Source organism: Leptinotarsa decemlineata, unplaced genomic scaffold, assembly GCF_025532065.1.
Source record: "Leptinotarsa decemlineata unplaced genomic scaffold, Ldec_3_MD MMD2_tig00026294_RagTag_RagTag, whole genome shotgun sequence".
NCBI lineage: Eukaryota > Metazoa > Arthropoda > Insecta > Coleoptera > Chrysomelidae > Leptinotarsa > Leptinotarsa decemlineata.
In genome coordinates, this window is record NW_027412674.1 from 6174779 (window position 1) to 6188488 (window position 13710).

General features: G+C 32.3%; 1 protein-coding gene across 5 annotated transcripts in view; it reads right to left on the reverse strand.

The window, feature by feature from the left end:
• LOC111514586 (uncharacterized) overlaps positions 1-13710 on the reverse strand; it is a 255565-nt gene that overhangs the window by 9220 nt on the left and 232635 nt on the right. Inside the window, exon 1 of one of the 5 annotated variants that reach the window (XM_074180220.1) lies at positions 11064-11440. The exons of 3 other annotated variants lie outside the window; for them this stretch is intronic. In XM_074180220.1, coding sequence (XP_074036321.1) covers positions 11064-11186 — 123 coding nt within the window. In that variant the 5' untranslated portion in view covers positions 11187-11440. Of the gene's footprint in view, positions 1-11063; positions 11441-13710 lie in introns of those variants that run through there. One more of the 5 variants, XM_074180221.1, reaches the window with a different exon arrangement.

The window sequence follows — 13710 nt, forward strand, 5'->3', positions numbered from 1 at the left end:
ATTTTGGAAAAAGGCCAAAGGAAATACATGAATTCCCTCAAGACTTTGGCGTTTCTTTGACACGTGTCGTTAGTATTATTCATATTTGTGAATACAAATTGTGTATAACTTGATGAATATTAGATACATTTGCAACATTAACAATTACCTTTGTCAAACACCCTTCAGAAATGTGTGATATACATTCCAATGTTCCTGATGAAATCAAAACATTAGTTGTTTTTGACAGATATAAATCTGATTCCGATGTTGTATGACTTACTGGTGGAATGCATGTTGTGAATTAAATTAATATAACTACTGTTTTGAACAATTATCTGGAGAAAAGCATCGCCTTCAAAATATAAGTTACCGCTTCTTACGAGAATTTTTATTTTTTTTTTTTTAAATATCAAAATCTTCATTTTTATTCATTTCTGAATTATTTCCATTACAGAACTATTTTCAAAGGAATATGTTGAGTGAATATGTAGAATATGGAATCTTAAATTTCCAATTTCCCCTTTATGGTGGTCGTAAAAGTGGTCCAAAAGTGTCATATATTCGAAACGTACTTAAAATTGAGCGATTTTTAATTCAAAGTGTTTTACTTTGAAGCCTAGTTTTATAGTATAATGATTCTTGAAAGCGGACTCTTCAATTTATTATTTTCCAACCAATGCTTTGTTTCTACTATGAATATTTGGTTTTGCAAAAATATTTCCAAGTTTCTTCAAAGAATGACAATTCGGGGATGGAAAGAGTAAGTTTTGTGAGTATTTTTTTTTCATATAACAACATTTTTTTTCAGGGTTATGTGAAACACACATCGTTTAAATAATGGAGGAATGTAGGTTAGAGCAAAAATGAACCCTTTGAATGTTCTATTAAATTAACTTAATTAATCAAGAATGATTACTGTCAATATTTCAAGTACTTGTTCAAAAGGGGCTTTTTCTTCCAGTTTGTGTCTGAAAGTGAATTTTCTGCATGATCACATCTTTGTAAAAAGTTCATTTTGAACGTTTCACTCTTTCTTCGGAAGATTACTGAATTGTTTGTATGAAGATGAGGAAGTAGAAAGCCAAAACCTTGCTTCTCCAAAAATTAAACTCTCGTAAAAATATAGGTCAGGTCCAAAGTGAGTGGGTCTATTCCACCCTCCACCGCAACCCGCAAGGGTTTATTGTGGCTCACACCTATTCACACTCGACCAAATAAACTCAGTTTCTTAACGAAGCTGATAAGTGCACCTGTATTTTTTTAAATTTACTTGGGTTGCTGCGCGAGGCCCCCGGCGATTGCCCCGTTCGCCACCCCCTAAGGCCGCCTCTGCTGCCGAACTCTAAAAACCTAATTCGGTCAATTCCAACGCCGCTTGACTGTCCGAGAATATTTTTATTGACTTGTGTATGAGGTTGGATTCTTCTAATCTCTCCGCAGACAATTCAATAAAGTAAATTTCCGCTTGAAATACAGTCGCATACCGTAAAAATATAATCCTTTCAATTGAAATATAAATTTCATTCAACCAATCATGAATGAAAAATTTAAAAACAATCTATGTCATTATGATTTTTTGCAGAAAATGCTTTGTAATCATGGCGACAATTATAAAAAAAGCTTCTATACAAAACTTCTATACAATATTTAAAAATTCACGCCAAGTTCATTGAATAAACAGGATAAACGGCTAGGACTGCCTAACATCAAATTCAAACTCAGGTAATAATTTTTATCCCATAAATATTTTAGTAAAACAACGATAAAAATAAAATAAAAACAACAATAAAAATTAATTGGCGACTTCATTGATTCCAGTGGCGCATTTGCTTTTTCAGCTGCAGGAAAACCCGGAAAAACCTGCAGCACCACATCATCTGAAGATCTTGATCTAACAATGTCCTCTCTCTCTCTCTTATAAAACAAAATATAGGGTGTCTCCAGAGGCTCCAATAAATTCAATGCATCACCAGAACACTTCGTGACACGACTATCGTCAAACTTAAACCAGTCCGTTTCTTCTTTGACCAAGGCGTAATCATGACCAAATTCAACGCCAGAACCACAGTGAACAATGGCTGCATGAATATTATAATAGTGGTCTGCTAGGTTGAAATGTTCATCTATTTCGAACCTTCCAAAGAGTTTCTTGCTTCCGTTAGAGGTTGAGTCTTGTTTGTAAATCATCAGTGTTATTATTAGATTGACTGGAGCCTCAGTTATACTTGTTTCCTTATAACAGTCAGTTAGTTTGACGCATGTTTGACAATACAGTCGATCATCACCTGTTAAAAATTCCATTTTCAGATGAATAAACAATAAGCTTTGCACGGAGTGGTTATTAGTCGTATTAGGAAAAGCTAGATGAAGTTCCAGAAATTCACATAAGTTTTCGGTACTTCTTGAACATTTACCACAAAGTAAACCAGTGAGGATTTTTCCAGCAAAAGATTTACAAACACAAGACGAGATGGGTTGTACGAAATCATTCAGTCCAGAGCGGTCAGGAGTATTGATTTTGCTATTGTTTTGCTCACGAATTATTTGAAACACAATTATTCAGTCATTATGATTTTATTTCCTCCTATCAATAAAAAAAAATGCTGTATCTAACTATCTGACATAATAGTGCCTAGACAGACACGATTACTCATAGATTTAATTTTTTCTAGTTTCCTGTACCCTAACCTGGATATCTGATACTTCACAAAGATAACTGAGCCAGCATTATCCAAAGGCATTTCCGCAAGATATTTACTTGAAATAGCTGTCGGATATTTTGTGCCAGAAATAAATCAGGGGAATGCCATAGTCACATTCTTAGAATCTTAATTGTTGGGTCTAATTTAAATTGTTTTCAAGAGCTCGTAAAGAGCAGCAGGGTTAAAATTGAAACAGACTGAAGAGAAATGTACGAGTGAAGTTTGAAATATTGATGTTTATGTGATCAAAATGATGTACAAGGTCTCTTCAAAAAAATATGGTGAATGTTCAAATATGACGGGATATTTGATTGGGCATATTTTAATTTTTTATATTGGTGTACTCGTCTCGAACATATGCTCACAGTTTCAGCTGTTTAGCATGTTTCATTTGTTGGTGAGAAGCATGAAAGTTGGAAGCGATTTGCGTGATTTTCTGCTATCGAAAAAAATGGATTAAAGAATTTGCATTAAATTCTGTGTAAAAATCTAAGTGCTCAAAAACACATGGAATATTGACAGTGGCATACGATGATTGTACTCTGAGTCTGGTATAAGCTTTTCACAGAAGGTTGAGAAGATGTGAATGACGACGCTCGCTCTAAATACCCCAGCACATCAACAACCGATGAAAATGTTGAGAAAGTGAAGAAAATTGTTATGGAATATCGTTGAATCACTATTAGAGAAGTTGCTGAGGATGTCGGCATATCGGTTGGCTCATGCCATACAATTTTTTCAGAAATTTTCGGCATGAAGCGAATTTTGGCCAAAAAAAACCGTCAACAGCGTTCCAGATTTGCTGAAAAGGGTCGAAACTGGTAACGAATCATAGGTATATGGTTATGACATCGAAACCAAAGTCCATTCCTCCCAATGGAAGTGCGCAGGAGGGCTAAGAGCAAAAATAGCATGTCATATTCGATCAAATGTCAAAGTTTTGCTCACCGTTTTCTTCGATTGCCGTGACAAAAACAACACCGTAATCTTGCCACAGCCACCGTATACACCAGATTTGAGACCCTGCAACTTTTTCCTGTTCCCAAGATTGAAGAGACCCATAAAAAGACGGCGTTTTTTGATGATTAAGGCAATAAAAAACGGAATCGCAAATAGAGTTTAAGGAGACATACCGAAGAATGTATATCGAGGATTGGAAAAAAGGCTGACACAAGTGTATTATATCTGAGGCAGGCTATTTTGAAGATAAAAATTGAAATTGATGAATAAATAAATATTTTTTGAGAAAAATGAAGTTTCAACCCATCTTTTGAACAAACCTCGTACATACACACACACACGCATGAAGCATTAATGCATGTACTTTGATTATAAAGTGAATATCGCCACTAAAGACTTAAAAACAAAACGAAAATTACAAAATACATTTTATTATGAAAGATAAAGAATAAAATTTTCTTTAGAGTAAAGAAAACCATGATTTAGCATAATCCGCGATAGATTAATACCATTTTTACGATTTTCGCAACAAAATAATCCCAAATCTGAAAATAAATACAAAAACTAATAGTCGTATTTTTATCGACAGAAATTATGTTGAGTTGCATTTTAATATAAGAAATATACAGGGTGTTTATCAAACATGCGGCAAGAATTCAAGGGACTATTCCATGGACTATTCTGAAGATATTTTATCCGTTGATGATTTTTGAAGATACGGAGCAAAAAAGAATTTCGGTCATGACAATTTATTACCAAAAATTACATGTAATGTTTCTGAATCTACAAGAACTGTTGAAAATGACTACCCCCCGCTCGGATGCAAGAATCCAATCTTCTCATCGACCCCCTAACTCTTTCAAAAACACCAGGATCGTTTCTGATTGCATTAGACCCAGCAAACTGAATGTCTGCAGCCGTTTGTAGTGATCGGAACGTTGTTTATAGGTACCAACGGAATTATTAGATTTTTTATTACTTGGTAGGTCCAGTGTAGTACGCTATACTTTTATTTCGGCTACGTTAATCATTTTAAAATTACCAAAATTGTTATTTGCCCCGTATTTTCAAAACAAAGCGCCCTATCAAAAATCATCAAAGGACAAACTATCCTTGAAATAGTCCAAGGAATAGTCTCTTAATTTTTTGCCGCATGTTTAATAAACACCCTGTATATTATGTCAAGTCACGAACCAGGAAGTATTTCATGGAGCTCTTAATGTTTAGAAAAAAATAATTTTTGATACCTACTTTTTCAAACACGAACCGGAACTAAAAATTCTATCTAAAACAAGTACTTCCTTTGCGGATATTAAATTACACAGTCCAATTATCTTTCTTAACTTGTTAACCAAACATTCATAACAGAAAGTGAAAGATTGCATTCAGAGAAAATCTACACAATTCAATAAACGGTAAGAATCCTGATAAAAAAGGGCTCGATTCAAAGTTTTTACTCCTCAAATATCGATACCTACACTTTAGCAAATGAATCAAATTCTATTGTACACAAAAATAGTCTGCCTTTGTCGTTGCATTGAAATAATCATGCACTTCGTTAGATAAACGATTCAAGTAATAAAGGCAAGCCATTCCTACAGATCATTCAATTAATATTCCAGACCGTTCATTATTTATTCCGCCCTATTTCCACTTAAGCAGCTTCCTCACCTGGAACATTTTCAATCCATAATTGATTACTCTTCCATGCAATATGTTAATCATAATTCTGCATCCCGTTTCATGGTTCGATTGTACCAATTACAAAATTGCAATGTATGACCTATGTTCAATTTAAAATAACTTATAAACACGAAACGACAGAGTCAATCAAAATTCTAAATGAACACCAGGACTCGGAGTTGTTGGTCAAAAATTGAATATAGTTTCAGCTGTTTGGAATTTTTCTATATTTATTGTTATTTTCTTCCGTCATTTTTATTTTTTGGTTAGGTTAGGTTATGTTAGGTCAGGTCAGGTTAGGTTAGGTTATTTTTGTTACAGTGAAATATATTTCAACATTTGTTGTTGCAATTCAATAAAGCATATTTTAAATTTTCGAAACTTCAACGTATGTAGTAATTTAAAAAAGTTGATAATCCCAGCCCAGCATTAAAATATAGTTCCCATATTCTTTTCACAGTATATCTTAATAACCTGTTTAATCTCCACACTGATGGGACAATTATAAGCTACGCAGACGACACAGCAGTTTTATATGAATCCGAAAACTGGAACTCGCTCATCACTAAAGCACAAAATTACTTTAAAACAATCATTAACTGGCTCAATTTCAAACTATTGACTATACATTTTTTTAAAACAAAATATTTAGCCTTTTCAGTGAATAACAAAAACTTACCCAGTCTTCAACCACTTGAAATCAGAGGTGAAAACAGCATCGTGAAAGTCACACAAGCTACAGAAATAGAGTATCTCCGTGTAATGATAGACAATTATTTAAAATGGAACTTACACATTAGGAAGTTAGTGCAAAAAATTAGAAGCCTATTGTCTAAATTCAAATATTTAAGAAACATTCTTGAAGAAAAACATCTCTTAATGCTGTACTCCGCATTAGTGGAATCCCAACTGAGATATGGCATAATAGCTTGGGGAGGGACATATAATAACACTATAAAGATTGTTGAAATAATTCAAAAACGGATTTTGAAAATAATATTCAAAAAACCAATTACCTACCCATCAGAGACCTTTACAAGCTTGGCGATATCTTAGATGTAAAACAAATATTTCATTCGACATTTGCTGTGGACCAGAAAAAAAACCGGAGCAAAATATTTCTAGAGTATTCCTACTCCACAAGGTCAAAAAAATTTACCATTTTAGTTCCACATGTGACTAAAACTATATCCCAGAGATCTAGCATGTTTCTTGGGCCAAAGATATATAACGATCTACCTAATGAATTGAAACAACTAAACTCATTATCTCTGTTCAAGAAGAAGAGATGAAGTTATGGCTGATTTCAAGATCAAGAATTTTAACACATCGATTAGTCGATATAAAAAATACCATACTATGATTGATATTAAAGTTAAGGAAGGCTATTTAAAATAATTTCTTTCACACACTCGTTCTGTCAGATTTTTCTGTGGAAATCTGAGGCATGCCATCATCACATCAACACAAGTTATACTTTCCTGATCTTGATGATCGCGCTTGCCCCATATTTCATTGATTAATTCATGACTTAAATATAACGTTCGAAACGATTTTTTTATTATCCTTAATTCACAACAAATTATAGTTACAATTCGTATATTCGAATTGCAATTCGTATGTTATGATAACCTGAATAGTGATTTTATTTTTATGCAATTTTTGGTATTATTATTTAGTATTATTTCCTTGGAAAAAAATTATATTGTTTAAGTACACTTCTCTTAAGCAATTTTGTTCCAACTTTGTTCTACTGCTCTTTTTATAATAAAGCTATATCTGAAACTCTCAAGCTAGTTGAAAACACATTCTTCTGGTTAACCTGTAATCTTATTTTTACCCTTGTTTTTTTTTTCCATTAATTTGACTGTATTTCATTTGATTTGTCAACATCACACCATAATAATATGTCACCACACACAAGATGATAATATCAGCTTCGGTGGATTTTTTGTTCATTCTAAACCTCATATTACTAAGTTTTTTTAGAATTATTTCAATTTGTAACAATAGAAGGTCTTTATTTTTTTTGCTATTTATGAATAAACATTATTATTATTATTATTATTATTATATTGATTCATTTCTACTGTACTGACACTTATTTAATGGCATAAATGCGAGCGAAGCTGCGAGTAAAAACCTAGTAAATCCATAATGTATAGAGGACCCGCATTTTGGTGATAGCTGTGGGAATGTCAGCCTAACAACAAAGTTATGAATTAATTAACCCTATATTTAAACCTCCTTAACTGAAAATTCCATTCTGATGTCTCGTTTTCAACATCAACGGAACTAAACCTATCGAAAATTTCAAATGTGAGTATATAGTTAGGTGTTTAATTTACTTCTTACAGTCCCTATTCGAATTCGTTTTGAACATCTAATTTTTGAAATACTATCAACAATTATATCAAAAAACAACGAGAAAAAAAAATTACAGAAAACAAAAGAGAAACTGGACACCATCATCAATCTTAGTGTTGAAGGTTCCCCCTATCATACTGTAAAAAAAATAAATATACTTTGAAAAAACTAAAAAACACGCTTTTAGAGTACATCGAACTAAAGAGTTATTTTTTTTTAAAAAATAAGCTTAAAACAATAACGATCGAAAAATACTAGTATTATTGTGAAATAAGCGTGGGCGCTAGCTAGATATACAAAAAATATGGCGGAAAGCGCCCACGCTTTTTTTACAATACAACTAGTATTTTTTAAAACTATATTTTTAACTTTTCAGTTCGATGTTCTTTAAAAGAGTGTTTTTTAGTTTTTTTCAAACTATATTTTTTACTTTTTAGTTTCATATGCTATAAAAGCGTGTTTGTTAGTTTTTCAAACTATATTTATTACTTTGATTTTCTTTTGAACAACATATCAAGGAGGTTACGTACAGCACCATCTGCTCGCGAATAGATCAAGCAATAACAAACATACATACAAACATACATACATACAGGTGAAGCTAATGTAAAGCGCGTAAAAAAAGTGTTGAAAGATTCGAAAGCTCAAGAAGATAAATGAATGGAGTATTAATAAGTACTAGTAAAGAAATATTCGGAAAAGTAAGCCAAAAGAAAAATAATAATTTTTCAAGTATTTTTTGTTTTTCTTTTTTTTATTGCTACTTTTCTCAATGTTTATTTCATGTACATTACTGATATTTTTACTGTTAATAACACTTTTGTAAGTTATATCATGAATCAACTATGACGATGATTGTGGATGATAACAAGCGAAACGTAGTGCTTTTCTGTATATTATTGACATATCACTTATTGTTTAATACATTTACTAATACATTTCCATTTCAGCGCACAACAGATTGTTCTCCTTTCCAAATTAGCATTCTTCCATCAATTATTTTCATTACTTTACTAATTTATTTGAAAATTTCGGCTCTAGTAATTTCTAATTAAACTCCTTTTATATTTCAAATCTGTTACCATTATTTAAACAATGGAGACCCAGAGATCCAATAAGAAACATTAACAACCACATTCAAACAAACAGAAATCTCAATTTGAGATATTTGAAACTACAAAAATCAGTAAGTTGAAAATTCGTCGAAATCTTTCATCTGATTAAGTTACATTTTTCATTTTTTAAAAAACAACGAAATAACAAATGGGCTGTCGAATTCAAAATTGTATAGACTTTAAAATTAGGTAGCAGTTCATAATTTTTTGAATTTAAGGGCCGCAACTCACCCTAGATAAAGTATGTAAAAAGCAAATACACTTCCCTCGAAAAAAAGACCTATTCCACCGTTTTTTATATTATCCTTAATGCTTATTGCAAGTTTTCAAACTGTCTAAATGTGACTAATCTCAACATTTTAGTCAAATATTTTCTGTATTCAACTTTAGGTTTGAAATCTAAATATTTTGATGCAAGAAGTTAAGTCTCATTAATATTCAATATCGTTTCACGACCAGAGTTATTAAAAAATTCCAGCCATTAGCAATAGCATTAGAAAACACAATGAAACATCTCAAAAGGGCAAATATAAACGAGCTAAACGACAAACAAAATTAGAAAATCAATATGTATGAAATTATAGATTAATTTCAATAAATTTTCTTTGAAAGATATTTTTTTGTAAATTACTACTATGAAAAATGGTAAATGAAAATTTCTATGTTTTTTACCACTTTTATGTGTAACTAAAGTTACTGCAGTCTCGTCGTATAAGGACATTGTCAAGTTCAACTTACATGTTTGAAAATGTCCTTATAGAACGAAACTGCAGTAACTTTAGTTACAAATGAAAGTGGTAAAAAATAGAAATTTCCATTTCTCACTTTACATTTTTTTGTGGAGGACTGGATACTTCTTGTTTTTTTGGGTGTATAACCTTCTATAACATGAAAAATCAAAGCTAAATCAATAGAGAATTTGCTGTAATAGTGTAATAAAGGTCAAGCTGAAAGATTTACCACGAAAAGTTACTGTGTAATATAAACCATTGAAGAGTCCAATTAGTCAGTAACTCGTCTTATTCATGAAATTTGCCTACAAATTTAAAAAAAGCAATAGAAAAAAAATTAAATTTCTATACTTAGTGGATGAAGTTTCGGAAAACAATATTTTAACGTTATCAAAACTCAAAATTCACTGTAAAACTTTCGCCTCGAACTAAAGCTACTTACAATTTTGAGGCTAAAGTTTTGAAGTGAATTTTGGGTTTGGATAACAGAAAAAGTCTGTTTTCCGAAACGTCCATCACTAAAGAAAGCTAAGTATAGCAATTAAATTTTTTTCAATTCATTTCTGCAATCTCTAGGTAAAATTTCTTAATACCACAAGTTACCGAGTAATGGGACTCTTCATTGGTTTATATTACGCAGTAACTTTTTAGTTTGCCCTTTACTATACTTCAGTAAATACTCTATTGTGGAAGATTATATATTCTTCAAATTCCTTATAAGACATTTCTTTTTTTTAATTTTCCAGGATATCTAATTAACGCATTATCAGTAATCATTTATGCTTCTGCCTAAAAATTGAATATTTTCAATAATGTTTATACATATATACATATAACAAGTTGTTGAAGAGAAAAATATTCAGCCCCTACATTTGAAATTGTATTGATTTTAAGATTTTTTTCAAAATTTGATGACCTTTGGCCAATATTTGGAAAACCATTAAAATAATGAAGAAATAATATAGCATTTATGAATCGATTTGACAACTGCATATTGATCAATTATAATAAAAAATAAGGATTATTTTTGACTTTTCAACAATTTTATAATATGCCTTTAAAAACATATAACTTTCGAAATGTAAAATATACAAGAATTTTTTTCAGTAAGTGTAATCGTATTCAAACTATTTTACCGGTATCACAAGAAAATGGCCGACACTTTCAAAAGAATAAAGGCGAACAGAAAAAATTCATTAAAATAACCAAATATTACATTTTGAATAATTGAATAATAAATACCCATTGAATCGAGTTCGAAATTATGCGAAAAACCAGATTGTTGTTACCACAACTCTGAAATTTTCAAGCTAAATTAATCTTTTCAAAATTAATGACTCATTTTAAAGTTCGATAAAAAGCAAGTGAAAAACGCAACAAATAAAAAAAACGTGTAAAAAATCGAACACGTCGGTTTCGAATCAACTTCTCATGCGACAGTTCTGCATTTTGTGTTAGTACACTACAACCGCGAATGACAAAAATTACAAACACTTAAGAAGAAAAATTTTGGAAATAGGTACCCTGCCATCCAATCGTCCGTAAGCGTTCACGACAACTTTAACCAGAAGGGCAATCACCAAAGATACGAAACCGTAATAAATCACCGAAAGTCCGTCCTTAGCTAAAGTTACCTGGGACTCCATTTCAACTTCGGCGGACGCAATTTCCGAAAAACTGAACACACGGTGAGCCGACTGGGAAGAGACTGTTGCTCGTTGTTGGATTTTGTGTTGGTAGAACTGCTTCTAGACTGGCTTCTTCGAGTGTGTGTCGTGGTATGTGTATGTGAGAGACTCGTACTATTCAAAATTAGCAATTACTGAATGGGCTGCAGCCAATGTCGGCCGTATTTATAGCTTGTTCTTAGGCTTGGTCCACCCCATAAGTCTATTTCTCGAGACAGACGTCGAGATCCCACACGAGACGAGAAAACGAACAACGGTGCCTTGCATTTCTCGGCGAGGGGATATTATAGCGAATTCCACCGCTGCCGATGTCTGCGATAACAAGAAAAAGACCGGCTTTCGTACATGAATGCACCGAGATGTAACACCATTTCAATATCACACTTATCGCGATCTGCAATACACAACTAAATAACGAATATGCTTACGTAGGTATAACACCATTTCTTTACACTTTCAAAAAATATATTTGAGAATAATATACCAACTTATATGCCTATATAAGGTGGTTTCTAAAGTTTTGGGCGTTTTAATGTCATATGTTTTTGTAGCCTTATACATATCTCAATAAATATTTATTCTATTGGGTCGTGGTATACAGTGCCAGTCTCTAAATCAAAGGTGTTGTTTCTTTCGGAAATATGCTCGGACACGTCGATTAGTATTTTAAATTGCCTTCATTTTAATGCAAAAAAAATTATAAAGTGTGTCTCAAATATGAGATAAGACGTCATCGATAATTTTTTTAAATGACAACCCTGTTTCTTTAATGACTTTTATTAAAGGGTTCAACAAGTTGCACATGCCTGCCAAATTTCAATTTTTTTACTCCTTGTCCTTGAAAAGATATTTAACAAACATTATCTAATTCAAATGACCGAGCATATTTCCGAAAAAAACAACACCTTTGATTTAGTGAATTTGTTCTATGTTAGAGACACGCACTGTACACTGATTGATGAAGAATTTTGAACTCTATACATTGATGCAGTTCATTTTTCCAAAATTTTCAAATTTTGCCACTTTCCAGCTCATAACTATACGATACAGTTAATCGATTTTCGGCCGAATTCAAATTGAACCAAAGCGCTGCCGAAACAGCCCAAAAAATCAACCAAGCATTTGGCAAAGATAGGTGAGTCCTGAAATGGTCGACCTACAGTAATTCAGGACGAAGATTTGGGGACCCTGGTGGAGATCAACCCATCACAAACGTTGCGTGGGATGGTGGAAGAACTGGGCATCAACTCCCATACGGTTTTTGATCAAATTTAGAGAGACCAACCTTAAACCTTTCGTTTCTCCAATCGTGTTCGTGTCTCCAATCTGGATAGAATCCAGCAGCTTCAGAGTATGCTCTGGAGCAGAGCTCGAGCAGAGGTCTTTTCTGAGCTTTATGAATAATAATAATTATTATTATTTGCATAACAAAATATTACAGATATAATGATAACACAGAATTGCAAACAAATACCGTTGACACTCAATAAGTGAAACACTTGTTTTGAGTAACAAATCAAATTGAAAGTCAAAATCTAAACATCTTTGGTCATTACACTAAAATAAAACATTTTAATGAAAGTCTTTCAATTTAAAAAAAGGAATAAATATTGGACATTTCACAGTTAAATCACAAAAGTTCTAAATATTCTTATATTCAATGAAATGAGCAATTTTTTGCCGTGTTTGGACAAAAATGAGACGTTTCAAGGACTTTTTGAATAAATGAATCACATTTATGTTACGAATTAACTCCAGAATTGTATTGAATAATTTCGGCGCTAAATGATTATAAAAGCGCTGGACAATCGACTTATGCGTCCGTGGAAAAATATGGTAGTCGGAAGCATCTGTTTTTATGATATGTAGTTATAGTGCTGTAATAGAATAGCTGTAGAATATCGAAAATATGATCCTCAGAGAATAAAGCTTGGGTAAAGAAGCGCGTAGGCTTAAATAAAACCAATTTCAAGAATCTATTTTGCAACACTTCCAGCGGACGAATATAGGTGTGAAAGGCTCCTCCCCCAACAGGCAGTTCCATAGCGTAAGTGACTTTCAACCAGGGCATGATAGAGAGTTTTGAGTTGAGTTGTTTTTGAAATATTTTTGAGAAATTTGAATTTATAAAGGATGAAGCGCAGCTCATTGCATCTTCATGAGAATTCCATCTGAGGTGTGAGTCTATAACGACACCTGAGTATTTTACTTTAGTTTCAGGTTTGATTGTATGTTGGCCCACATACAAGTACGAGAATGATGGTCTTATTGAACTGTTGCAAGTAAATGAAAAATAATGTTTTTTTCCAGGTTATTTGTCAATAACCTGTATTGTAGCCAGTTTTTTATTGATTGAATATCTTTCTCTACCATATTCTTTAGTTCTGACCAGTTATTGGCTTCATAAAAAATGGCTGTCATCTGCAAAACCTAAGATTTCACCTTCACTGTTCAGCAAAAAAATTCCATTGACATAGATATT